The sequence below is a fragment of the Marmota flaviventris genome, chromosome 19 (genome assembly GCF_047511675.1).
Source record: "Marmota flaviventris isolate mMarFla1 chromosome 19, mMarFla1.hap1, whole genome shotgun sequence".
Lineage (NCBI taxonomy): Eukaryota > Metazoa > Chordata > Mammalia > Rodentia > Sciuridae > Marmota > Marmota flaviventris.
In genome coordinates this window covers 6,819,179-6,847,032 of record NC_092516.1, presented here as the reverse complement: position 1 = coordinate 6,847,032, position 27,854 = coordinate 6,819,179, and the positions used below count along the sequence as shown (strand labels likewise).

At 51.5% G+C, this 27,854-nt stretch overlaps 1 protein-coding gene across 1 annotated transcript; it reads left to right on the top strand.

Moving 5' to 3' along the window:
* The first annotated feature begins 176 nt into the window (after window positions 1-176).
* On the top strand, window positions 177-27,546 carry Kctd5 (potassium channel tetramerization domain containing 5). Its single transcript, XM_027940769.2, has 6 exons — window positions 177-459; window positions 12,941-13,049; window positions 14,909-15,000; window positions 16,705-16,800; window positions 18,565-18,690; window positions 24,311-27,546. Exons 1-6 carry the CDS (start codon window positions 208-210, stop codon window positions 24,338-24,340), a joined length of 705 nt encoding a protein of 234 aa, XP_027796570.1. The 5' UTR covers window positions 177-207; the 3' UTR covers window positions 24,341-27,546.
* Window positions 27,547-27,854: the final 308 nt, after the last annotated feature.

The window sequence follows — 27,854 nt, the reverse complement described above, 5'->3', positions numbered from 1 at the left end:
CCGGGATCCCCGCGTGAAACCAGGGCCTGCACCTGCCGGAAGGGAGCACGGCCGGCAGCCTTTTCGGACCGGAACTTCCGCCTCCCGCATGACTCCGGGGCGGGCGCTTTACTAGGGCGGACCTGTGGGCGGGACAGAGCGAAGAGAACACTATTAAAGGCCGGACACTTCCGGCGGAGGGGCGCTGTGGCGGGGCTTGCTGAGATCATGGCGGAGAATCTCTTCGAGCTGCTGCCGCCGGCCCCAGGCGGCCTCGGGGCGGGACTGGGGGGCGGCCTATGCCGCCGCTGCAGCGCAGGGCTCGGTGCCCTGGCTCAGCGCCCCGGCGGCGTGTCCAAGTGGGTCCGACTCAACGTCGGCGGCACCTACTTCCTCACCACCCGGCAGACGCTGTGCCGGGACCCGAAGTCCTTCCTGTACCGCTTGTGCCAGGCAGACCCCGACCTGGACTCTGACAAGGTGAGGGCCGCGCAGGCTAGCCGGGGGCCCGGCCCCGCGCCTGGGTCAGAGGACAGCACGGCGCCCTGGCGCCCGCTGCCTCAGGGACCCCCGTCGCTGCGCCGCGGGCGCCCCTCGCCCTCGCGCTCCCGCCTTCGGTGGCGGAGGAGGTTCCCCAGACCCCTGACTTGGCTGCAGACCTACTTTTTCTCCGTAGACTCTTGCCCTGGGTGTGTGAACACTTCTCCGCCCCAGCGTACTTGCTGGCTCTGGAAATGGAGAACTCTTTGAGTTCATCTCGTGTTTTCAGACGTTTGAATTAACGTAGGCATGGAGGTTGACACGGTGGCCTTCTTTCCCCGGTGACTTGCATTTACAGAGTTGACGCTCCATCCTTTTCATCCGCGACACGCACCGGCTCCGCAGCTCTTAGAAGGTGCCACCCATAGTAAGACTTTTCACAGGGAGTGTTGCTCACATTAGTGGGTGGCTTAGGGGTTCAAGGAGAGGCTTTTCTATTCTGATTTCCTATTTCTCTTCTGATCTGCTTTTCTGTTAAACTTAGTTTCCCCACCATCCTTGCAAAAGGATAGGAATTTCCAGGTTAGTTTTACAGTTTGTCTTTGATCAAAGTAAACATTTATACTGTTCGGGTGGTAATAGGAGCTATTTTGATTATTACCTTTACAAGAGTTATATGAGGGAGTGCATCACCGGACAGGAGAGAAAGAAAAAAAAAAAAGTCTAATTGAAGAAGAGTTGCCTTGATTTTTTTTCTAGGCAATTCCTAAACCTTATGCTAACTTTGCTGGGTCTTCCAGTTGACTTGATTGCACTTGGCTATATGTTTTATCAGCCTGACATTGCCTTGCTGGAGAATCTCTGGAAGGATTATATATTCCCTAGAATCCAGAAAGGTTCTTTACTTTGAGAACCCTGACAGACACCAGTCTCAGCATGGCCTGACCTTATGACCAGAAAATGAAAATTTTTGAGTTATAGCAAAATCATCCATCCTAAGCAGAAATCAGAGTTTTCCATCCATACCAGTGTGCCCTCCCTAGCCCCAGCCAGCCGTTCCTGCTGCTCATTTGACCAAGCTCTCTACTCTTAGATTGACCTCGAAGAAAATGACTGTCATCTCCAGTATGGAAATAGGTCTTTGTCAGCTGTCATTTTCCCTTTATGGTGTGGGTGTATGTTTTACTGTTGGTCTTTCTTTTTAAACAGTGGGTCATAGTGACTATTCACTTGCCTTTCTACCCAAGAATCCCTGCTTTATGGGCTGGGGATGTGGCTCAAGCAGTAGCGCGCTCGCCTGGCATGCATGCAGCCTGGGTTCGATCCTCAGCACCACATACAAACAAAGATGTTGTGTCCTCCGAAAACAACTAAGAAATAAATATTTAAAAAAAAAAAAAAAAGAATCCCTGCTTTATATATTAAATCTGATTTTAATGTTCTTTTCTATTGGGTTCTTTCCAGTGACTGCTTTTTCAGCACCCGAACAGTAGATTCAGAACCGATTGACTTTAATGCAGTTAAATTGATTCAGCCCTTGATTTTACTTCTTTTAAGACCATTTTAAAAATTATGCCATACTGTAATAAGGATTCTTGGTAGGGGATAATCTATTAAGTCTATCGTAATTGTTTTTCTTTTTAATCATCACTTAATTAGGCTTGATTTCTAAATTACAAAGCCAAGATTCCAAGCATGACTGTAATATGGCAGATACAATCCCTGTCTCATAATATAGTTGATAGTAAATAAGATTTAGTTTTAGTCACAGATAAGTTGCTAGAAAGAATAATGTTAATTCACATTAGTCATATTACTAGAGTGTTCTACTTCAAATAAGAAAGTGTATAAAATGCTCTATCTTCTCATTCCCTCATCCCCCAGGTTCTGATGAAAGAATGTCCCAGGAGATTCCACCATGATAATTAAATCCTGAGTGAGGAGTCTTAAGGATGGGGTGGAGGGGAAAGGGGTGCTAGCAGTGGGAGGCCACTAATTACATGGTGGAAAATAAACAGGATGTTGATTCATGTGTAGGTATCTCCAAGTCCTGACTCCATAGTTCATCAAGATTAAGGAAAGGATACCTGACAGATACCTCTGGAATTGAACTTCAGTAAGGACCTGGTGTAAGATCCCTGCCTGGCACTTTACTAGTGTTTATTGAGCACTGGGCTTGCAGAATATGACACTGGGATGAGAGTTGGGTGAGGAGATTTTAGAGAAAGAGGCTCCCAAGAAATCTTTTGGGAAACTGCTGGGTTTCAAGTTCACAGGAGAGTGTGGTGGCAGCTGTCAGTGAGGTGCTATGGGAATGGTTACTGCAGGTCTTCTGGAGGATGCTTTCTAAAGACATGGGCAGGTTGTTGGGGAGGGTGGGGAACACAGGCATGTCCAGGGGCTGGCTGACTGCTTCGCAGCCCCATATCTAAGCCTCTAGGCTGTGACTGCCCCTCACCCCCAATACTCCAGGCACAGCTTAGGACCCACTGCCTTTCATGCCTTGTGTCCCGGGCCCTAACCCTCTTGTCTCAGGGGCCATCTTGGGGCCCACTGCTGCTATGAGGTTCTGTTTCTAGACAGCCTGATGAATTCTCACTTCCTCCTGGGACTTCCTCCAGTGGGACTGTGGCTGTGTTGTGCATTTCAGCATCTACTCATCAGCTCTCCTGTGTCACTTTTCTTTCCCATGTTGTCCTTAAGGCAGACCAGACTTGGTGCTCCTTTCTGAGCTGCCCATCAGAAAACCTGTGTAAAAGCTTAGTATTTGATTCACTTTGGCCACGTCTCAGTGGTGATCCGTAGTATTGTTGTATTCTAGAGGTATTGTTGGAAACACAGTAGAGTTTATTGTTGTGTCTGAACCAGTCCTGCTTTATTGTGGATATACTTTAGGAAGTAAAGGGAAATAGCAAATACTATTTGGTTGGAAGCCACCTGGGTGGATGAGGATCAAGGAGGGTTCTGTCTCTGCAGCTGAGCCAGACCTGGAGAAAACTGCTGGTTGCAAAGGAGCGTCTCCCCTTACAAGAGAGCCACTTTTTCCACTTTGGGCTTATAGATATGGTGGCATCAGATGGGTCTTTGGGGGCAATCACAGCACTTCTTATGTCCACCCTGGTTGCACTTGGTGCTGGCAAGTTTTAGGGTTGAAAAGATATGAAAGGAATTTTACAGTCGGCCAGGGAATGGGATGTGGGCGGGAGAACCATCTTTGAATCAGCTGCTTGGCAAGAGAAGTGGGGATTACTTAGAGTAGAAATGGCAGATTATGTTCCATGTAACTAAATCAGAAGTGAGAAACTAACTGGCAGAATCCCCACAAGCATCTCGTGCACTAGGCAGAGTTGCGTTGGCTGTAGAGGCCATGAGTGGGTGTCTGAGGCATGCATGTCTCACTTTGCACTCAAGTTGAGGATGTGGCTCTGAGGGTGTCCTTGACCCTTGACCATAAATTAGGTGCTAAGGCTGCCCTACCCCTCTTCAGTGGGTACTTGTCTTCTCTGAGTTTGTGGTCACCTCTGAAAGGTGCCTCATGTGAAAACCCCTCAACCCTGAGCAGGCCACAATTGGTGCCCAGAAGGTCTTGCCATTTCATAAGTTGGGCCTTTCCAAGGAGAGCATATCCCAGTGTGCCTGACCCAGTCCTCAGGTGCACACTGGCTCTGATCAGACCGTACTTGAGCAACTTCTCCCTTCACTCATAGAAAATTCCAGGCTGGTACAAATTAGAATAAATAAATAAAATTAAAATTAAAAAAAAAAAAAGAAAGAATATTTCAGGCTGGTGTAGGCATGATGGTCATTTCCTTAGTGTAAAGAGACTCCTGTCTCTGAGAGCCTGGTTTGACCCTGTTGTGTGACTCGGGATGCAACTCTCTGACCCTTATGTTTGTCCTCTGTGAAGTGGAGGTGATGCCTCTGCAGGGGGTAGCTATGAAGATTCAGGATGAGGAGAGAGCTGCCCTACCTGGCACCAGCCAATGCAGTCAGCAGAAGTTGTTAATGATGTTTTTGTACTTTGGTTTTAGAAAGGATACACTGAGAATGCTCTTTTCCCCTCTCAGAATTTATTCTTGTTCCTGTTTTTCTCACACTCATTATTGTAATCCTCTCTGTGCCAGGGTGGGCAGCTCCCCTTAAGCACCTCCAAGGCTTGTGTGTGGCTGGGGGTCCCCACCTTGCTTGTCTCCCTTGCTTCCCCTTCTGCCCTTTCACACTGCCCAAAGCTCCTGGCTGTTTGCAGGTGAACAGGCCCCTAGAGGGTGGGTCCCCAGCTCTGGATAGCAGAGCCCGTGCTCTGAAGGGCTGGCGGGGCTGTCTGAGCAAGACACCTGATGCCTTACAGCCTGAGATATATAGCTCCAGGGCTCTGGTACGTAGACTTTTGAGTGCAGGGTGTTCCCCCAGCATCTTCAGTTGTCCACCTTGGTTCTGGGTCTCCACACTCTTTGGCCTGGTTTTTGAAAATCAGGCTTGGGTGGCCTGTTTCTTGCTGCCAGTAGGCTGAGATAGGTTTTCTAAAACAAATAAGGAGAGGCAGGATCCTCTGGGTGCAGGAAGTACCCAGTGAGGAGGAGGAGCCGAGGGCCTGCCCTTTGGCCCCAGTGAGGAAGAAAAAACTCTGTCCTCAGTCTGCCTGCATGGCCACGAGTGAGGAGAGCAGAGGCCACCTTGAAGGTGACAGTGGTGATCACGGGGACATCTATAGGGCAGGCTTGGGCACCACAGGAGCTGGGGGAGAGTCTCTGGCTGGGCTGTCGTGGCCGCAGTGTCCTTGAATGCTGACCCTAATGCCAGCACTGAGGGGACTGAAGCATGTGGCTTAGAGACTCTGAGGGAGTGGGGAGTGTTACCTCCAGATTACAGGGGTAGAGGTGGGGTTGGCAGCATGACCACATTTCCACCTGTCTGTGCTGGCAGTTTTTTGTTATTCTGCAAATCAGCAGTAAGGAGATGATACCTGCTGGGGATTTGTTTGGGAGTTTGCTGTAGCTCAAGAGTTTCTCTGGGGAGAAACCACCCAAGAAACCTAGCAGATGGACGACCCCTTGTTGCTGGCTAAGTGTTCACAGCAGCTGGAGCTATATAGATGTCCTAGAGAGGTGGCACACTGCACCTGCCCACAACTCACCCCCACAGAGGCAGATTGACACAGCACCTGCCTGCCTTTTCCTGTGCTATAGGTGGACTTCTGTCCTGCAGAGCTAGGAGGGCACTCTGAACAAATCTCAGGCTTCTTCACACAGCTTAGGGACCCATATTTGTTGAATTCGAAGCACATTTGTTCCACAAAAAGCCCTAGGAGCCTCACATGTGGGCTCCCCCTCACAACTCCACTCATATCTGCTTTTGCAGGGCTTCATTTGAGTCTGTAATTGCTGACATCCTAATTCTAGTCCCCAGGTATGTCAATGAAGAGGCATCCTGAGTCAGGCCCTAGGGTCTTGAGGGACACTCTCCCTGGGCAGTTGGCCGGGGTTATACAGAGTTTCAGTGACTCAGCCCTGACATACCTTCCACCCCCTCCCCATCTCACCTGGAGCTCTTGCTGCATCTTCCTTCCTTGTCTCACCTGGAGCTCTTGCTGCACCTGCCTTCCCTGTCTCACCTGGAGCTCTTGCTGCACCTGCCTTCCCTGTCTGTAGCTGTTTCCAGTCTCCAGCACAGAGTCTCATGGAGGAAAGGTGCAGTGTGTACGCCAGCTCTCTTAGACTCTCGCTCCCATGCTACATGAAGTGAGGTGCATTGGAAGAGGTACTCGTTTGGAGGCAGCAGGTCTGGGTACCAGGGTGCTGGAGTCCTGGCCCTGTTCTGTGAATTCAGAGGCTTCTTATAAGCCTCCCTGATTTCTTGGCCTCAGTTTCCTCACTTGTAATTGGTGATGTCTAGGGTCTCTTTTGGGTCAAGGATATGACAAGTCTGCATAAAAAACAAAGCCAGGCATGGTAGCACATGCAAAGTGAAAATGGTATTTTTTTTTTTAATAAACCTTTGTTTTACTTATTTATTTTTATGTGGTACTAAGGATCGAACCCAGGGTCTCGCATATGTGAGGTGAGCGCTCTACCACTGAGCCACAACCCCAGCCCCCAAAAATGGTATTTCTAATGTTGACAAATGTTGGTGCTCAGAAAATTGCATGTATTTAGATTTCAGCTGAGAAACCTCACAAGTTTGGTTCACAGTACTTTACCCTCTGGATTCCCCTCCAGTGGCCATGCCTTGTCTCTCTCAGTCAGGTGGGTACTTTTTCTGTCCCTTTCTGTGGGGTAAGAGAAAGGGGCTGGGTGTGAACATTCTGTAGAGTTCTCAGCATGACTGCAGGAGCCTCCACACTACCTGAGAACCTGGAACTTTCAACTCCTCTTCCTGCTCTTTCCAGGGTTACCTGGTTGAATGAAGGGGTGAGCCCTGGGTGGGTGACAGCAGTGAGGTGGGTGGAGGTCTGACTGTGGGTGAATAGAGTGGCCCACCTCCCCCTGGGCCTCTCTGAGGACTCTTTTCTAACCCAAAACACAGGGTCAGGAGGCTCACTTGGTGCTGCCCAGTCAGGTTTGTCGGTCAGGTCATGTCTCCCCATCCCCGTTTTGGGGCTGATGGTCAGGGGTCTCCTGGGAGCATATGTGACTTGGGCCTGATGTTGTCTTTGTAACCATCTGCTCCTCTTGGAAAGATGTCTGTGGACACCTGCCATGGCATGGCCAGTGGCTCAGGCTCAGGGTTGCTTCTCCTTGAGACTAGGGGCTCAGCCTCCATGTTGGGCCCACTCAATGTCAACTTGGGCATCACCAGCCTGCCCTGCCAGCATATGGACCCATAGTATGGGGTTGGGGGGCTGGCCCTCATTAAACGTTTAAAGCTAAGTCCAGTGATCCCTTTCTTATGTCTTTGAAGGGAGATGTGTATTTTTCAAGCCAGCACTGCCTCAAGTAGGTCAAACACTAAAATTCAGTGAGAAGTGGGGAAAGAATGTCAGTAGAGAAAAATGATTTGCCGAGAAAGCAGACTTAAGTCTGACTCTTTTTCAAAAAAACAAAACAAACCTTCCCACCATACAGATGTAGCACATTGCTTGCTACATGAATTATGGAAAGGACCGAAAAGAAGGAAGAAGAAAGAGCCGAGGTGCCTGGCCAGCCAGCCCACTACTACACCCTGACTCAGTCCTGGCTGTGACCTCTCAGTCTGTTTGGTTTTAGAAGTATAACCACCTGAGTGTGTACCATGAGGGCTTCCTTCCACATGTCACAGGATCTGGGAGCAGGTGACAATAATGGCTGTTCCTCAGTCAGCCCCAGTCACTGTTCCAGACATCCCAGAATGATCCTGTCATAGCTTTTGCATGAATGAGCCAAAGACTCATTCTGAAATTGAGTGTTTTATGTTTCCTGCTTTTCTGTTTTCTTTATCTCTGTTGAGGACAGAGGCCCCAAGCTGCATTACCAATACTAGGATGTATGGTGCTGAGGCCGCACTTTTGTTGGCCCCCACCTGAGCTGCACTGCTCACCTTGATCTTGTTAACTCAAGAGAAGCGTGCCTCTACAGTGGGACTCTGAGCTATCTTGCCCATGTGTATCCAAGTGGGAGTTGGTAGAGTCTTGTTTTAGGACCCAGACCTTCCTATGGAAGTTGAGATCTCCCACTGACAGCTCCCAGGAATCCCAGTGTGAGAGCCTGCTCCCTCCCTTTCCTGGCCCTGCTGGCTCTGACCTTGACCTTTGTCCAAGTGGTGCCTCCTTTATTAAGGAAGTCCACCTGATTGAAAGGTGCTCACCAAAAGCACCAGAGTGCTCTGAGGGATGCCGTAGGACAATCCAGGTTTCTGTGGGAGGTGTAACCTGTATGGGGTCATTTGTTCTTTCTTCAGCTTCTGTTGGCCTTTGCTCTTCTTGGATCATTAGTCCAGGTTACTTTGGCAGGCCTGGGCATGGGCTCAGGCCTCACTTCAAAAGGGGGCCATGTGAAATGACTATAGCCAAACATTCCATGAGGCCTGGAGGGACTCTGGGCAGACCTGGAGGTGTTTGGGCTCAGGCTTGTGCCATGGTGGGAAGAAAGTGGCATGACAAGGGTCCCTGTCTGAATCCCTCTTTTGTGTAGGCCAGCCTGTATAGGGGTGTCAGGAGTGGTGAGCAGGTTCTGAAATGCTCTATCAAACCGGACTATACTCCAGAGGACAGGAGGCACTGACTGGACAGCCAGGGTTTATGATGACTTTTTGAGTTTTAGGAAAACATATCTTATAGTCGAAAAAGAATAGGGATTTTAAAAAAATATATTTTTATTTATTTATTTTTATGTGGTGCTGAGGATCGAACCCAGGGCCTCACACGTGCTAGGTGAGCACTCTACCGGTGAGTCACAACCCCAGCCCCAAGAATAGGGATTTAAGTGTAAAATTCATGTGAATTTTTGAGACAAGTCATAAGCTAGTGGAGGTTCACCTGAGGTACACTCATTCCCTTGTATCTGGGCTTCAGCTTTAACTGAACCCTTCCTGTATAAAGATGTATACAGGCAGGGCCTCAAAAGGACCAGCCTGGCCAGGTGCACTTCACTTCTGGGTTTTAGTTCCCACTCATTCATCTCAGTGACCAGATATGTGGCTTCCTTTCTCTTATAATTTGTCATACACATACCCCAAGACAGAGCCAAATGCCCACCTCTTAGAGGAAAGGGAGTCAGACTAGAACACAGCTGAAGCCAGAAAAAGCTTAAGGGTTATCTTGGCTAAATGTCTTATTTAACCAATGGGGCAGCTGAGACCTGGCAAGGGAGTCTAGATGTGAACTTGGCCCTGGGCTGTTTCACTCTCTGCAAGCTCTGCTGCCCAGTCTCCTGCTGCCCACTGCCACATTCTGTGCCTGCTTGTGGCCCTCTGCTGATAGTGTATGGGCTCTTTGCATGGGGGCCCTTGTTGAGCCTGGCTTCTCCCTATGTCCTTGGCAGCTCTGCCTGATGTGCTGCTGGCATCTCCCTAGGCCAAGTGGCCTGGGGCCCACAGGTATCACAGGCCTGTGTTGGTCAGTGTGCTCAGGGTCCTCATGCTCTTCCTGTCTTCCAGTCTTGGTTGCAGCAAGGTTAAAGTAGATGTCTTGGGTTCCTTTGATCTTGTTTTTCTGAAGTCACCAGGAGGCTGCTGCTTTAAAGTTGCTTCTTAGCTTGATGCAAGTGGGGGTCTGCACATAGATCTTAGCTTGCCCTTTTACTTGCTGCATAGGCACACAGGCCTTCAGCATGAGAACACAGGGTGTGGGCTGGAAGAAGAGGTTGTGGCTAAAGCCATAGGAAGGCTAATTGGTTCTCGATTTCCCTGCCCTACCACTTGTGAAGCCTGCAGCCCTGGGGATGGATGAGCACCTTGAGAAGGTGCCGTCAGCCCAGTTGGCAGACTTGCCTTGAAAAGCCCCATGTCTATTACTTGGATGTGTCCTGTCCCTGCCCTGAGCCAGGAGTGCTCCAGGCTGAGAGGTCAGACCTAGGGCAGGAGTTCCTTGAAAGTGTCCACCAGAAAGCTGTCTCCTGGCAGGTACGGTGGCCATACCTGTGATCCTAGTCACTCAGGAGGCAGAGACAGGAGGTCTTCCAAGTTCAAGGTCAGCCAGGGCAACTTAGCAAGACCCTGTCTCTAAACAGTGCTAGAGGTGTAGCTCAGTGGTGAGTGCTCCCCAGTGCCAAGAGGAAAAAGCTGTCTCCTAATGGGCATGTGTGGTGACAAGCCAGCCCCAGTAAGGCTGAATCTGGAAGGCCTGCCAGGGCCCACATGCAGCTGAGGCTCATCTCCCCTTCTCTGGGGTTTCAGAGCCAAGCACCAGTGCCAGTTGGACCAGTTCCCTGTGGCCTACCACAACATCCTGCTGCCATGTTTTCCTCTGTTGCTCACCCACAGTCCCTCCTCCTTCTCTCATGCCCTTGCCTTCCAGGCTTAGGAGGTCTGGGCTGCAGTTGTGTGGCTTGTGGTGCTCAGAAAACTTCCTCTTTCTCCTCTGCCAGTCCCAGTGCCCAGAGGGGTGCCCAGCTATGTCCTTGCCAGGAAGTCTTACAGCCCAGGCCCTGTAGCATGTGTGATATCTGTTGGCAGGTGTGGCACACAGGCCAGGGCCATCCCCAGCTTCCTGGTACTCTGAGCTGCCCATGAGGCCAGTGAACTGCTCTTGTTCCTGTTCTACTTAAGAAAAAAAACTGAGGTTTGGGGTAGTGTGGCATTGAACCCACGGTCTGACTCACATCATAGCTGACATTATAAGGGAGGCCCTGTAGGAGGGTGTCCAGGCAGAGATGAGCCCAATACCCTTCTGACATTTTTTTTTTTTTTTTGTAGTTGTAGATTGACAGCATGACTTTATTTGTTTATTTTTATGTGGTGCTGAGGATCAATCTCAGTGCCTCACATGTGCCCCAGTCTTGGACCTTTCCTTCTTGGTAGCTTCCTAAGTCCTGAGCTTGGTGATATGCACATGCCACATGGTTGGCACTGGGAAATGGTGGCTGTCCTCAGCAGGCGGGCAGGACTGCTTCTAGACTCCTTGGGACCGCAGCTGGAGGACCAGGCTGGGAGGGGGATGGTCCCTGGGGTAACTTCTAGAAATAAAGGCCAGGGCCACAGGGTGGGGAAGCCTGGTCAGTCCAGCTGGTATAGCCTTAGGTAGGAGTCAAGCATGGAGTCAGGAGGTCTGTATGGGGTTAGGATGCTGCTGTGGGGTGAAATGGCAGGCCCACAGGGAGAGAAAAGAGGTGATTGGAGCAAGTGGTTTCTGGGTTCCAGCACCCCCACACCCCAGGAGCTCTCTGATTTTATCTAAACCACAGAACTCAACTTTATCCCTTTGGTCTAAGAAAAACAGGTTTTTATAGTTTTGTGCCTGTCGGTTTGGGGAAAGAACCCTGAAATCACGAGGTTTTACTGCCCAACTATAGGAATTGATGTTCATGAAGAAAAAAGGGTCCTATTGGCACATTGCTTTGTAGCCAAGACACCACCTCCTCTCTGGATTCTGGTGCCTATGGGCATGCTGTGTCCCAGAGGTTCAACAGTCTCCTTCTGCAGAGGTACTGATGCTGTTCCCTGGGACTGGAGCTGGCCAACAGCTCCCACTGAGGGTCACATACAGCACTGTCCATGCCCTGTACCTGCAGAGGCCCCATAGGAGCTCAGAAGCCTCTAAAGAGGAAAATTGAGTCCATCCTATTGATTTGTAGAGTCCTCATTCTTCCCAGCATTTGGCTGTGGGCCTTGCTGCCAGGAAGCCAGTGGAGCCTTGACTTTGCTGTCCTCCCTGGGCATCTGTCAGAGCAGATGCCAGGCTATGCCTAGGAGAGGCCCACCTCATCAGCACAAGGACACCTGTGTCTCTGTAGTATCAGGCCCTGCCAGACTCAGCAGCCCAAATTACTTGCAGCCAATTTGTGGGCCTGAGTCTGGGGTGGGGGTGACAGGAATTTACTACCCACCCCTCCAGATGTGTCCTTGGGGCATCTGTGTATCACCTGCTTCTGGGGGCCCTTGGGCTATGTGGTGTAACAGGTCATGCAGAAGCTGTGCCTACTTCATGCCTTGGGGAGGTGTGTCTACCTCCAGGCTGATACATGTGACAGGAATCAGCTCTCAAGGGGAACTTGGCTGGCCACCACAGCCTCAGAAATCCCACTGCCCCCTGGAGAAGCTAGGTCAATTTGAGTGCCTGCTGAGTGAGTGGGCTGTGTTGTGCATAGCTGAGCTCCCGTGGACTGCAAACCACTGGCTGTGAGGTGAGGGCTCCCTTAGTGGTCGCAGTCTCTGGGAAAGCTCAGGGGCTACCATTCAACAGAAAATAGGGCTTCCTTTGTGGGCAGTTGATGTGCTGCTCACTTAAGGAGGCTCTTGACAATGGGATCAGAGATCAGCAATCAGAGGCTACCTTCTTCCATGCTGGCAATCAGAAGGCCCCCACTGCCATCCAGACCAGTCCAGTCCTTGACTTCTGTTCAGGAAGGCCCTGCCCATGACAGTGGAGGAGACTGTGTGATTGGTCATGCCACGTGGTTTCTCAGAATTCTCCTGAGCTGTGAGGAAAGGGCTAGGAAAGCTGCCAGGAAGCCAGGACTGTGGCCTCACCCCAGTGGAGCCTTGACTTTGCTGTTCTCCCTGGGCGTCTGTCAGAGCAGATGCGAGGCTATGCCTGGGAGAGGCCCACCCTCATCGGCACAAGGACATCTGTGTCTCTGTAGCACCAGACCCTGCCAGCCACAGCATCCCAAATTACTTGCAGCCACATCACCTCACTCTGGAGCAAACTCAGGAAACAGCTGAAACTTGTCTTCTAGCTAGGAGCCAGACAGATCGGCTTAGAGGAGGCCTGGGAGAGCCTTGGGGTACTGTGAACACAGGCCTGGTGCTGGGTGGGTGAGTGTGTGTCAACCAGATGCACTCAAGTCTTACTCTAACTGCAGAAGCCACTAGTTTCTCATCCATGACTGATGACATTTCTGTTTCATAGGATGAAACGGGTGCCTATTTAATTGACAGAGATCCCACGTACTTTGGACCTGTGTTGAACTACTTGAGACATGGAAAGCTGGTCATTAACAAAGATCTCGCTGAGGAAGGTAGGCTATCCTTTTTTGCACAGAGACCTTATTTTCTTTTTTAAAAAATATTTATTTATTTATTTTAGTTGTGATTGGATGCCCGCCCACCTTTCCTTCCTTCCTTCCTTCCTTCCATTTTTATGTGGTGCTAAGGCTCGAACCCAGGGCCGCACACATGCTAAGCAAATACTTTACCACTGAGCCATAACCCCAGCCCCCAGAGACCTTATTTTCAAAGGCAAGCCCCTGGTGAAGGTGCTGGTCAGTCCATTGAAGAACCAGACACCTCAAGCTGCAGCCCCACATTTCTCTGCAGATGTGGCCCTGGGGGCTGCTGCACTGCCATTCACAGGCCTCTTGAGAATGAGAGGCTACCCAGTGGCCTGTCAGGACTGCTGTAGAAGAAGAGCCTGAGATGTGGGCCAAGTGGCCAAGGCTGCTCTGCTCTTTCAAGGGTCTGGTGTGTGTGTTGGGGGGCGGGGGGCAGCTGTTTTATCTATCATGTTTCTGAAGCCATGTGTCACAGACACCCTAGCACACCTGTGGGGTATCTTAGGATCCTCTGCCTGCTTTCCAAGGACAGCTCAAAGTAGCGACATTCCTCACTATCATCTGAGTACTGCCTGCCTTACTGGCCACTGCATCCTGCCTAATCAGAGTGTGGGACACTTGCCCATCTGCAGGCTGCCCAGCACCAGGCCCTAGGGTAGACTCTGTGCTCTGGTGTTGGCTCAGAAAAGCCAGGGGTTTCTTTCAGGAAGGGCCAGGGAGATTCTGTGGCAGTCTGTCTAGACTGGACTGCTTGATTTCTCTAACCCCTACTGCATCTCCATTTCTTTTCTCTGAACCTTGGTGTTCTCCTTCCTCCTGAGCTTGAGAAGCCCCAGGTTGATGTGCCCTGAGGCCAGAGGATACTTCTTGCCCATGTGCATTGTCTGCGTCAGCCCAGGCTTTTTCACATGCACACACTGACTACTTGGGACAGCCTCCTGTGTGTGTGTTTTTCTGGCTCCAAGCTGCCCTGTGCTTCACCTGCCCCATGTCCTTCCCACATTGCTGTGTGTTGTTCTGAGTTGTCATGCAGTTGGGCTGAAAAAATGAGGTAGTGGCCCATACCCACGAGGAATTCTTGAAACAGGACCCTGGGAATCTGCTGCTAACTGGGAGGTTTTGTGTCTCCAAGTTTGGTGCGCTGTGGATGGCAGGCTTTGGAAAGAGCACTGGAACCAGGAGCAGCCCTCAGCCATCTGGTCTTTGTGGAATAGGGGAGCCTATTCAAGAGAGTTGATAGGTGTGAGTGACTGATACACAGGAAGCTGTGGCTTACCACCCCATGGCCTGCACCTGTGACACCTGCAGGCTCCCAGCAGGAAGAACTAGGGCTCAGAACAAGTGTCCAGGGTGCAGAGGGAAAATGCCAGTCATTCTCCCAGCATCTGTGGGCCCAGGACAGCTGTTCCACCCCTGTATGTCACTGGAGGGAGGCTGCAAGGGAATGTTTAATAAACATCACCCTTCCTCTTTTATTTTATTTTTTAGTATTGGGGATTGAGCCCAGGGACTCCTTGCCACTGAGCCTCATCCCTAGCCCTTTTCATTTTTTATTTTGAGACATGATCTTGCGAAGTTGCCAAGGCTGGTCTCAAGTGTATAGCCCTCCTGCGTCAGCCTCCCAAGTCACTGGGTCACTGGGATTACATGTATGTGTTACCACATGTGGCCCATCTCTCATTTTGAACCCTCACTTCTGCTGAGTGCTATGAGCAGCAGGTCTGTGACAACTTAGGACAGGCTGGGCCTGGGGAGAGAGGCAGGTATGAAATACTATTTTTGTTTGGTCCAGTCTGGTGAAAGTCTGTTATTTTCCTCTATTCCAGGAGTGTTGGAAGAAGCAGAATTTTACAACATCACCTCACTAATAAAACTTGTAAAGGACAAAATTAGAGAACGAGATAGCAAAACATCACAGGTGAGACAAGTGACTAATGCACTGGAAGCTTTGGAGGCCTGGCCTGTAGGCACAGCTCACCTGCCCTCTCACATGAGGCCTTTGGAACAGAGCCTAGCAGCCTCACCTTCCAGCTCAGCTCCTGCAGTGTCCCATACAGGATCCATCGAGCCTTTCCTGGCCCCACCTCAGGGAGCCTCCTCCAGTGGGACAACAGACAGAGGTTGGGTGTAGTGAACACAGTGGAGGAGAGGAAGGTCCAGTGAAACGAACGTGTTCTGGGGAAACAGGGAGGCCTCCAGTGGTCAGTGTAATGGAAAAACAGTGATAAACTGTGAGGGGCATCAGATAAAGGCAAGGGGTCTGCACAGGCACAGAGAATGCTGGGCTTTCCTGGGAAAGAGGAGAGGTCAGGCTCTGAATGGTGTGCATGCTTGCTGCGGATCCTCCTAGGGACCATGGTGCATGGCCACAGTCAGAAGCTGTCTGCCACCCATTGGGCTGTTGTTGCTGGAGGAGGGTTGTATCCAGCACCTTCTGTGAAGGAGGTGTACCAGCTGATCTTGTCACCATGCCAGCTCTGTGCTTAAGAACAGCTGAGCAAGCCCTCACCAAGCTGGTTCTGCTCCGGAAGGATGCTGTGGGGTAATATTAGCACTCTGGCCAGTATGCTTAAACCCTCTCAATATCCCCACCCCATGATGGGCTTTCCCACTGTGGTGGTCTTGCTTGCTTTCTTCCTGCACACCCAGTGGACCCAGGAACAATAACAGCCAGGTCAGGCGAGGGTCATGGATGTAACCTGCCTCTGGCCTTCCCCCTTCTGTGGGATCCCACTTGGTGGCAGGACTGGGTCTAGGGAGAGGCTCCTCTTCCAGCAAGTAGGAAATGTATCCCAGATGCTCCCCGGTTCTTTCATTTGTACTGTTTGCCTCTTCTCCATCCCAGCCCCACTCACAACGGTGCAACTACTTTTGAGGCGGAGGTGAGAAAAACCCCTCCCAGGAGCTGGCCCTCCAGTAGTAGTGGTAGCCAGTATCATATGCTGTCTAATAGACTTGGGCAACAGCAGGTTCATTGTGTGACTTTGTCAGCCACGTGTCACTGGCATATGAGATACTGCCTGAGTGCCAGCCACCTGGGCCCTCATTTTCCCTGTGCTTCGGCCTCTGCTAGAGCTGCTCCAGGAAGGGTGGAGCCCAGACTTAGCTCGTCTTTGTTTCCAGCAGGGTCCTATGGGCCCAAGTCTCTAGGATAGAAGCCTGCCTGGAGCCCAGCACAGGGATCCCTTTTGGGCTGGTTGAGGATTAGGAGGTAGATGTGGGCATGGGAAGCCAGTTAATACTGGGAGAGGACCTGCATGTGTGTGTCTGGCTGTCTCTCAGGCTCTTCCAGTTAGTCCCTTTTCCCAGCTGGTCAATCCAGAGACTGCCTGTGGCCAAAGTGGGCATTCTTGTGTATTCACATCTAGCTACAGGTGCTCTCAAGATTTGAGGAGCATGACTCATTTTATTTTGGAATTTAGAAGTAGAAATATTTTTGGAGGCAAGCAAGGAAGTGGCACACACGGCTGTTCAGGTTGTGGGCGGCTGTGTGGATGTATTCAGGGTTGCTCTGGGCTCTAGGACCTGTGGATCCCTGTGGAGTTCTCTCCTGCAAAGGCACATGGGCAGGGTTGCTGGGTATGGGCATGACTTGGCCTCATGGCAGCCCTTGTCCTTGCAGGTGCCTGTGAAGCATGTATACCGTGTGTTGCAGTGTCAGGAGGAAGAGCTCACACAGATGGTGTCCACCATGTCCGATGGCTGGAAATTTGAGCAGGTGAGAGGCTGTTGGCTAGCTGCAGTAGCCTACACTGCAGCTAAAATCTGATTACAAGTACAGTGAGGAGACCTCTGCTTCAGAAGTCTCCAGAGACAGAATTCCGTGATATGGAGCCTTTGGCCATCCCCCACCCTGCCTGACACAGTGGCTGTGGGAGGTTGAGGAAGGTGCAGCTGTCAAGAGCTCTTTGCCACCTCCCTCACACCTCCATGTGTGGAGCTGGCCTCTCTAGCACATCCTGACTATGGGTGTGTACTTGCTGTCTCTGCAGCATACAGGCAGAGGCTGTCCCTGCCCTCCTGGGGGTTCCATCGGGCCGAGTTTGCCAGTCTTTCCCGCCCAGGTCCCATCAGAATCATGCCAGAACTCAGCACAGCATCACACGCCTGTAATCCCAGCTACTCAGTCTGAGGCAGGAGGATCACAAGTTCAAGGCCAGCCTTATCAATTTAGTGAGACCCTATCAGATTAAATTTAGAAACAAGGGCTGGGATATAGCTCAGGGGTAGAGCACTTGCCTAGCATGCACATCAATTCCCAGTACTCTAAAGAAATAAAAGAATCATGCCAGAGACTCAAGCAGGAACATGTCTTGGCCCTACAGAGCTAGGTGCTGGAAAGCTGCCATTGCCAGCTCTGGATCCATGGGCTGGGTCATCCTCATTTAGAGCTGAGTAGCTTGCGCTCCTCTGCACCTGATAAGGATGCTCTGCTACCCCAAAGCAGGGCGAGGACTGTGGGTTGGCAAGCTGTTGCAACACTGGGGCAGAATCTGGAGTCCTTACTTGATCCCCCCCCTTTTTTTTTTTTTTTAATGGTACCAGGGATTGAACCAGGGGTGCTTAACCGCTGAGCAACATCCACAGCCCTTTTTTATTTTGTATTTTGAGTTGAAGTGTCACCAAGTTGCTTAGGATCTCTAGAAGACTGGGTTTCTGTGTTCTCCTCAGTGGGGTTCCCAACTTTCTGACTCAAGGCCAGCATCCCTACAGTCTATCTCACCTGGCAGGACCCACCACCTCCCACCATCTTGTCCCTGTTGCTGCATTGGTCATGGCTTGCCAGATGGACTGTGCCACTGCTGGCAGCCTTTCAGCTGTTCTTTGGCTCAGTAGATATTGTGTTAATGCCTTTACTATACCGTTGCTATCTTTGTTTTGATTAATTTTGTGTTTTAAATTACAAAAACATTTGTTGGCAGTGGTGTAACTTAGTCCCCTATGCATGTCTGCAGCAGCCAGGTTGGTCCTCTGCCCCATCCCTACATAGCATGGAATGTCCTGGAGTATTCTAGGCAAGTTAAAATGTCCAAGGGTATGCCCAGCAGGTCAGGCACAGTTAGACCCATGCATACTGAGATGCGGCAAACCACAGCTTCTCCAGAGTCCCACTTTCAGAGACAGGCTCAGCTTTCCAGGTTCTCAGCTGCCTGGCCTCTGCCTTCCCCACCCCACCCCAGCTCAGTCTTGCAGAGGGCCAGGTGGTGGCCAGCAAGGACAAACAGGTTGTGCAGCATTTGCACAAGCTCTGGCCCTGTCTCCCACTCGTCTCACTCCACGCACTCTGTCTCCAGGGAAGCCAGTCAGCATCTCCGGTGGGCCCAGAAACAGAGAGAAACAGCATCCTGTCCCAGCATGTTGCATAATGTCATGGTGCAGGTGCATGCTCCTGCAAGGGTTTCGGGGTGAATTTCCCTTCAGTTCACCAGAACCTCTTGGCCGAAGCCTGAGATATTCCACACAGCCTGTGTCTCTCTTCCAGCTGGTCAGCATTGGCTCCTCTTACAACTATGGGAATGAAGACCAGGCCGAGTTCCTCTGTGTGGTTTCCAAGGAGCTGCACAACACCCCATATGGCACAACCAGTGAGCCCAGCGAGAAGGCCAAGGTGAGTGTGCAGGGACATTCTGGTGCTCTAATAGCTGTGGACTTGCCAGCTCTCCTGGTGGGAGACTCTGAAGGTTGAATTTTGAAAGGCTTTCTTCCTGATGGATTGAAGTCCTCATGAGGACTGCCTGGCTTATCAGTAGAGCCTCCTGGAATGAGTACTGATCCTTGTTTTCTCAACCCATGTGCAGAGCTGCTTCTGGAAGCATCTACTGGACCTGCTGTCAGGGACTCTTTGTGTTTCAGGATCGCCACTGTTGGTTGTTTCTTGTGGAATCCAGGAATCCTCCATTCCCGAGACAGCCTCCAATGTCGGGGGAGGGTTTAGGCCTTTAAGCTGAGGGTTGGTTCTCAGCATCAGCAGTGGCCTCACCCATGGCCACAGGTCTCTGAGTTGGGTTTAGTGTGTAAAGGAGTTTCTACAGTCCTGTGAGTCTGCCCTGCAGCAGTCCACGCTCTTCTGTCTCCTCCAGAATGTGGTGGCGGCTAGGGTAAAAGTACAGAGAGTGGTCTGCCTTGTTAGTTTTGGATTAGTCCTGTGGCCTGTCCACAAGTGACCAGTCATAGTGGCATATCCTCCAGGCATGTTCTCAGAGCTGGGCCCTAGGGCACACAGGCGTACTTGCCCCTGCAGCAAGCACCCAGCACAGCCTGAGCTGGCTTGGCCCCTGGCCTGAGAGCCAAACAGTAGACAGAGAGCTCTACAGCAGCTCCAGGGGCCCCCACGTGATCCTGATGAGGGGCCTAAGAGTGCATCATGTGTGGGTGCAGGAAGAGGCCAGTCTGGGAGGCTTTTAAGTGAGAACACTGAATCAAGGGCTCTGTGACAATCTGACTCTGGGCCAGCGTCTACCATGGATAGCAGCCACCTATCCAGGGCTATCCCTTTGGATCTTCCCTGGTCTTCTTTGGGGCGAGGGCTTGGGAACTGATGGACTCAGTCAGCCCAGGGGTCTCCAGGAGGCCATGCATTCCCACCCGGTGCTGTGTGTGCATCTGCTGCTGGCCTCCCTTATACCTCCTACACCTGCAGGAGGCCAGACCCTGCCACCACTGCCACCTCAAGGCATAAGACCATATAAGCTAGGCAGGCCCACAGTGTCCTTTAGCAGATGAGGTGAAGCCAGGGTCCTGGTTCCAGGCTTGGGATGAGCTTCCATTGGGTCTAAGGTCTAGATGATGACCATTACACCAGACCCCAGCCTTGTTCTAGGGGGACACCCCTCTCTGTCTCTGAGCAACAGTAGGACTCTTTTATAGATGGTTTTATTTTTAGAAGCTTTTCTTTCTGAACTTGCAGTTTTCACACCGAAGCTCACCAGGGCTCATTTCCCTCTGGTGGCTTTTCATTTGCAGGAAGGATACATTCTGTGTTGTGAGGAAGCTCCAGGAATGACCCAAGTCCTAGTGCTGTTGAAAGCAGGACCTTATTTCTGTCTCCAAAAATACCTGGCTCTGAAGTGGAGCAGCTACAGCAGCTTCAAAATGGGGGCAGCAGTAGCTCCCCAGAGGGTAGGGCAGAACCCAGGCCCCCTGGGAGCAGTGGAAAATCATGGGCCAGATCTGGAAGAGAGTAGTTTGGGGACACCTGCACACAGCCTGAATGGAACAGGGCCACACTTCAGAGGGCAGTGAGTCACCTTGTGGCTTGCCTTTTAGTGTCCCTCTTTATACTGAGCCTTGCCTTTTAGGGTCCCTGAGCATTTGGTGGCCTCCTGGCAATGCTAGGCAGCCTTTTCTGTTTCAGGCTGGGAATGATGAGAATGAGAGATATCAAGGCTATGGCCAGTGTGAGGAGTTGGGCCCACTACAAGAGGGACAGACCCCATGTGAGCACCCTTGCTTCCACTGCCAACCACAAGTGCAGGAGGTTCCCAAACTACTCAGGCTTGAGAACTTTCCAGGTTTGTCTCAGAGGAGCAGTCACCATTTGTTACAGAGGCATGCAGCTGCAGGAGGTGACATGTGGCAGAGGCCAGGAGAACCCTTCCCCTCCCTTTGAGATTGATCAGTTAACTGCGCATGTGGCTTAGTCTCAGACCCAGGGCCCCACCCTCCATCATGCAGCAGCATGGTTCCTGGCCTCTGGCAGATAAAGGCCATCCTATCTAACAGGAGGTTCTGTGGGCCTGAAAGTCACCTCCAGGTAGCTGAGGTCACGGGGCCGAACTGCGCAGAAACCATAGAGGATGAGCACCTGCTGCAGGTGGGTCCACCTCCAGGAAGCAATTGTGGCACTCTGAGCCTGGGGATTCCTTCAGGGTGATCCAGTGGACAGCTCTCTTGCCTGCCTGGTTTGCACTTGGCTGACACCCGTGTCTTCTTCTCCCTTGCTGCACGTTGCCGCACCAGAGTGACGACGAGGAGACGGGGTACCAAGGCAGTGACTCAGATTAAGTGTAATGTCATGGTGAGCTCTGCAGCCCTTCAGATTGACCCAGCACCTAGTGTCCTTGAACCTGTGGCCCCACTGGACCCTTGCCCCAGCCCCTCCCACACACCTGTCCTGTGCAGAACCTCCAATAGATGCACCTGTAGATGCACAGAACCTCCAATAGATGTACCTGTAGATGCACAGTAGAGCTGCAGGTGGAGCCAAGGTCTGCATACAGACACTGGGCACTGCTCTGCCATAGTACCCCTCCATGGTTACCATGGGCAGAAGGATTGGGGCACTTACCAAGCCATTTGTGTCAGGAAAGACCATGGCATCAGTGGGTATGGACCCAGGAGCACTCCAGGGCCAGGCAGGGAACACTCACTCCAGCCTGCCAGCCCCTGAGGGGTGGCCTTCCTGCTGGTCATGGGCCAGGATCTTGGGTGAACAGGAGTCGGTGGCTCTGATCTCAGAGGCCAAAGCCCAGATTCTCACTTATACTCAAGCCTTCCAGGCTAGGAGTGCTTCTGTCATGTCACCACAGGGCAGCAATTGTGTTTGAACTTCTACCATTTGCCTGAGGTTGGGCAGTGCCCATAGCATCCAGGTTCTCCTCCAGTCTCTGCTTCAGCCCAGTCTCACCTTTCATGTCTTCAAGGCTGGACCTTTGTTAGAACCCAACTATAGTATCACTCAGCAGGGTTGCCTGGTGTCTCCCTTACACACAGGAGAGTACCTGGGTGGTGGTGGGCAGCAAGGCCAGCCCCTCCCCCATCCCCTGGGAGGCCTCCATCTTGTAGGCCCAGCCCTACAGGCTAGGAGCCTTTACCACCACCCATGAGCAGCTCAGTGTACAAGGGAACATAAGGAAATACACCTGGCCAGCTGAGCCTCTCAAAGTGAACAACTAACGAAAAAAATCTAGAGCAGGCCTTGCAAACTGCAGCCCAGGGACCTGGTCTGCCTGTGTACAGTCCTTGAGCTCACTTTCTTTGTTTGAATAGTGCTTTTAGGTGATTATGTAAGTGCCTCTTGACCCTCAAAGCTTTAAGTATTTATCATCTAGCCCTTTAAGAGAATTTGTCATGAACTCCATGTGGTCTTTTAAAATCTTCTAGTAACCTTCTTAAATAAGTAAAAGAAACCAGGCCTGGTGGCGCATGCCTATAACTCCAGCCACTCAGGAGGCTAAGGTCAGAGAATCAAGTTCTAGGCCAGCCCAGGCAACTTAGCGAGACTGTCTCAAAATAAAATAAGGGGGCTTGAGGTGTCTGATAGAGTACTTGCCTGCCACGTACAGGCCCTGGGTGGGTTCAGTTGTGTGTGTGTGTGTTTTCCCCCACAAAGATGGAGTTTTGCTTTGCTATCCAGGCTGGCCCTGAATTCCTGGGCTCAAGTGATCCTCCTGCCTCAGACTCTTCCAAGGAGCTCGGACTGCAGGGGTATGCCACCATATTGAGTTAAAAGTATTGTCATTTAACATAAAAAGTACTAATCTGTTCCTCTTCTCCTTTTTTTGCTCTGAGTCTCTGAAGTGAGACATGGGGTTGTGTCACAGCCTCTGTCAGCATCATCCATTGTAGGGCTCAACAGCCATGTGGGTAGCAGGACCTCAGATGTACCTGCCGTGGAGCTAAGCTATGACAGGTGCCTGACTTGGGGAATTGTGGGGTCCACAGGAACACAGGGGAGCCACACCTACCACCAGGTTGGGCAGAGGAGAGGATTATCTGAAGGTGCTTGAGACTCAGAGCCTGGTCCACATCCTAGAGGGAGGGGGACTTCTTTCAGTGTCCCCTCCCCACCCCACAGTTACCTCCCAAGTCTGTGCTATCAGAGAACATGCTTTGGTGGCCCCCATCTCTAGAGATCTAGGCTATGGGAGGTGGTCTCTGCCCCAGGACATCCCAGTGTGAGGCTATGTAAGTGGCCAGACCTGTCAGTGTGGCACTGCCTTGGGCGCAGCCTCAAGCACACCATAGGGTCTCTGTTGGGACTTGGACCTCCTGTGGAAGACAGCCCTGCTGGAAGCATGCCTGGGAGTTTTACACTGCACTCTGTCCGGGCAGATGGTGTCAGCTGGTCTTGGGAGGGCTAATGGTGACAGCATGCTGTCACAAGCCCTGGGGATTATCAGGTCTGGCCCCTCAAGGGAGTCACACTGTCCCAGGGAAGTCACTCACTCTAGTTCTGCCAATGCAGACCCTCTCTTGGGTGTACTGGGCTCCAGCTCTGCACTGGGGCTAGTGGTGGCTGGGGGTTTGGTCCCTTAGCAGGAGGGTGGAACTGTCTTTGAGTCACCTCCCGAGTCTTGGCAGACTCAGAATCATACTTCATGGGGCTTGCTTTTGTCGGGCCTGAGGAGAATCGCTGCTCCCCAGTCCTGTAGGAAGTGCCCCTCAAGGTACTGACATGAGTGGGAGCCATTGGCAGGAGTTGGCCCCGAGAGCTGTCCGTGGAGACAGGCAAGGGTGTTTGGGGTGCTGGCAGACAGGCTGGAGTAGCTCGAGAGACCCTGGCCTTCTTTCAAGCCCTTGATAGCCTCCCAAGGGCCAGCTCTCTGCTGCTAGGGCTCTGAGAGTGCCTCTGTGCTTGCAGCAGTGGCTAGGAGCAGCTGAGTGGCTCCTGGTGGGATTGGCCAGCTCTAGCACCCCTGCCTGAAGACAAGGTCTTCTTCCCTGCCCAGGACTTGACTCAGTAACATTTGCCAGGGCCCTAGCCTGTCCCCAGGCCTCCAGGAGCTCCCACTCCTATTTAGTTGGGTGCACAGTGGACTGGATTGTGCCAGCGAGAGAGGCCATAAGGGGAGGGTCCCCTGAGGTCAGGCTCTGAGATGGAGCCAGTGGTGTGAGCATAGCTGCCAGGGAGCAGAGGGCTGTGCTGGGCAGGTGGGGTCAAGACACTGAGGGCATCTCCCCAGCATGACCCATACTTGAAAGTTTTCTGTGGTCAGGCAGGTGTCTCAGAGGAGAGCCAGGGCTGCATGGGTGGTGATGGGTCTGCTGTTTCATGGGGGGAAGGGTCTGGGGGCTGATCTCTTTGATATGGGGGGGGGATGGAGAGTGTGAGGAGCTGGCTCCCCACACTGAAGGTCCCTGAGCCTGCCAGCTGAGACCCTAGCCTGTGGTGCAGGGTCCTCAGGCTTTGAGCCAATTGCCTGGAGTGGACTGCAGGTCTGTGGCTCTGCTCTGCAGAGCAGGACTGGTCAGGCTTGAGTCCTCACTCTGCATGTGTTATTTTTCAGATTTTGCAAGAACGAGGCTCAAGGATGTGAGATACAGTACTGACAGCTGAAGAAATGATATACTTTTTCCCAAGATTCAGTGAACCGCCATGTCCAGGAAGTACGTCTGTGAGAAGAAACCTGCTTTTGATCATTTCTCTAGAGATCTGGGTGTGCATCCTTTTTTGCCTCAGAGGTGGGTGGTGAGAGACGGCCCAGCTGTCTAAGGCCAGGCATCCCCACAGGGAGGAGGCACAGGGGCCAGGTGGGCTCTCTCTGGGAGCCTGCTCTGTTCTTTCCAAGTGCTGCGTGGGACTGAGGCAGGGTGCTCCCAACTAGCCTGCGCAGTCCTGAAGACCATTTGAAGGGCAGGGCCCTTGGTGCTACATTCATAGTCTGCGATAGCAGCTCAGGCCTCACCAGGAGGAAGGGGCAGCAGCCATGTGGATTGTCCAGCGCACTGTGGCTCAGGTCCAGATGCCTGGTGGTCACTGCTTGAGCACCTGAACATCATCCTTGGGTCAGGGAAGCTGCTCTGCCTCCAGTGTGATCAGTTGACAGTTTCTCAACCTCGGCGAAGACCCCTGACAATGGTGGCCTCCGCATCATCACTACTTTCTGGGCGCCTACCCTGAGGACCGCCTCCTTCAGAGCCAGGCTCTTATTCCAGCCTCCACAGCCAGAACAGTCAAGGCTTCTTGATTTGTATTTTCCAGGCAAGAGAACTTTGTATCCCTTTTTTTAAGTATGGATAGATTACCCAATGTTTATACTCTTTAGAAATGCCTAAAAGTGTTGCTATGTTTTAGATGGATCTGTCAAATAGTTTAAAGGGAGGTAGAAGGTTTGCCTCATGGGTTCCACCTGCGGACTCATCTGGGAGCTGGTGCCCACCAGTGCCTTTGTCGCACCTGGGATGGAGGCTGGGCGGAGGCGTGTCCCCTGGCTTCTGGAGCTGACACTCCGAGTCACGTTGAAGATTCGGGATGTTTACAGTGCATCATGTGTCTCTTCCTCTCTGGCTCTGTTATCTCTGTATAACTATGCAGTTCTTCTTTCTAATACTCCTGGAGCATTTGAGACTTGACACAACCTACATGACCCAGCCAGTGTGCCATCAAGGCTGCTGGGGTTGCTGTAGAGGCTGCCCCCTGCAGGCTCTGAGACTCTTCAGTGGGGGCTGGGGGCCTGACCCCAGTGAGCAAGCTCTGCCTCTTGATCTCTGCTTGCCAGGAGAGCTGTGCAGACTGACCATTGGAGTTGCCTGTGTGAGGTCAGAGGCTCTGACACTGTCTAATGTCAATGCTTCCAGAAACTTCTTGCCTAGGTCCTCTTTTTTTTCTTCTTTGCCAATAACCTGATTAACTAAGTTCTCCAGCATCTAGGATTTACCTCCTCCTTTCGTAAGGCCTCTTGTATGTTGTTAAAGGTTCAGCTTAAACAATTTATAAAAACCTTTCTATAGGGCAGATTTAGCCACTGGCTGACCCGGTCCTCCCCAGCAGAGCTCCAAGGGAAGGTGTCCTTGTGTTGGCCCTGGGGAGCTGCTGGGTGCTTAGCATTTTTTGATTTTGACATTGACATAATAGATAGGCTTGTGGGTTGTTTTGTTTTTGTTTTTTAATTTAAAAATATTAAGACTTAATTCACTAAAATTTATTCTAAGGGGATATTTATACTTTTGTACTTTTTTAGGTATCCGTATTTTATCAGCTTACCATTTAATGCCTAAGTTTCCCCTGAAAATAGCAAATAAAATTGTGTATTTATGAATGAGCCCAGCAACTGCTAGTGTCTTCAAATGCATGCAAAGCTACTGCCGGGAGCGCCACACTGCTCACCCAAGGGCCCCGCCCTCTCAGACATATAGCTCCCACTTGAGCAAGGGCCCCACCCCCAGTGTCCCCTAGAGGGTGTGACTCCCTGTTATTGATCAGACTCTCTGCCACCTGAACTTCTGCCTTGTCCCTCCTGTTTCCAGGTGTGCAGCTCTTCTTTCAACTGGTGGTCTAACCCAACCCAGGGCTCTGTTGGGGGCTGTTGTGTTTATCCAAGTTAGGATGGAGGGTGGGGGTCACCCATGTGGGGCCAAGAGTTCAGGCTTTCAGGTGTCTGGATACAGCCTGGGGCACATGGAAAGGAGTCCAGGTGTAGCTCGAGGTCTTCCTGATGGCAGCCAGGACCTGGACGTGCTGAGGCACTTCAGCTGGGCAAGGCCAAGAGCACTTGGGAAGGGCTTCAGCATGGCAGGTGTTCCTTCTGAACAGAAGACTAAGTAGGAGACAGCTCTACAGTCTACTGGGTCAGCTGGGCAGGGAGGGAGCCCCATCCCGCTCAGTGTGAGCTTTCTTGTCACCGTGACAAAACAACTTGAAGGGGCTGGGGTTGTGGCTCAGTGGTAGAGTGCTTGCTGAGCATGTGTAAGGCACTGGGTTCGATTCTCAGCACCGCATATAAACAAATGAATAAAATAAAGGTCCATCATCAACTAAAATAATAATAATAAAAAAAAAAACTTGGAGGAGGACAGGTTTATTTATTCTGGCTTAGTTTCTGAGGTTCCAGTAGGTGGTTGCTTGGCTCTGTGGGCTTGGGTCTGTGGCAAGGCAGGATGTGGAGGGGAGGATATGGTGGAGTGGAGCTGCTGACCTCGTGGCAGCCAAGAAGGAGCTGGTGATGAGTACCCCTCCTGCAGTCCCCCACCCCCTGCAGTTCATTCAGTTATGAACCCATCAATGGATTAATCCATTGATCAGCCCACTCATGATCCAGTCACTTCCCTAGATCCCCACCTCTGAACACTGGGCGCCAAGCCTCCAGCACATGGACCTCTGGGGCGTCCCAGATCTGAAGTACAGTGGTAGGCACAGCCCCCCACCATGGAGGGGGTCCCTGGAGCACCACTTGGGCATTGTGAGGGTTGTCAGCCCTGGTGGCTCCAGGAAGCAGGTGGGGGACAGAAGAGGCTTGGGGCTGCCACGAGGTCAGCAGCTCCGCTCCACCACACCCTCCCCTCCACATCCCACCTTGCCACAGATCCAAGTGACCACCTACTGGAACCTCTGAAACTGAGCCAGAATAAACTTGTCCTCCCCCAAGTTTTTTGTTGTTTTTTTTTTTTTTTTAATTTTTTATTGTTGGCTGTTCAAAACATTACAAATTTCTTGATATATCATATTTCATACTTTGATTCAAGTGGGTTATGAACTCCCATTTTTACCCCATATACAGATTGCAGAATTACATCAGTTACACATCCATTGATTTACATATTGCCATACTAGTGTCTGTTGTGTTCTGCTGCCTTTCCTATCCTCTACTATCCCCCCTCCCCTCCCCTCCCCTCCCCTCCCCTCCCCTCCCCTCTTCTCTCTCTACCCCCTCTACTGTCATTCATTTCTCCCTCTTGTATTATTTTTCCCTTTCCCCTCACTTCCTCTTGTATGTACTTTTGTATAACCCTGAGGGTCTCCTTCCATTGTTTTTTGTTTTTTAAATATTATTTTATTGGACCCCCAAGTGGGTCCCCAGCTGCTGGGCATTCTGCAGAGGCCATGCCTTTACT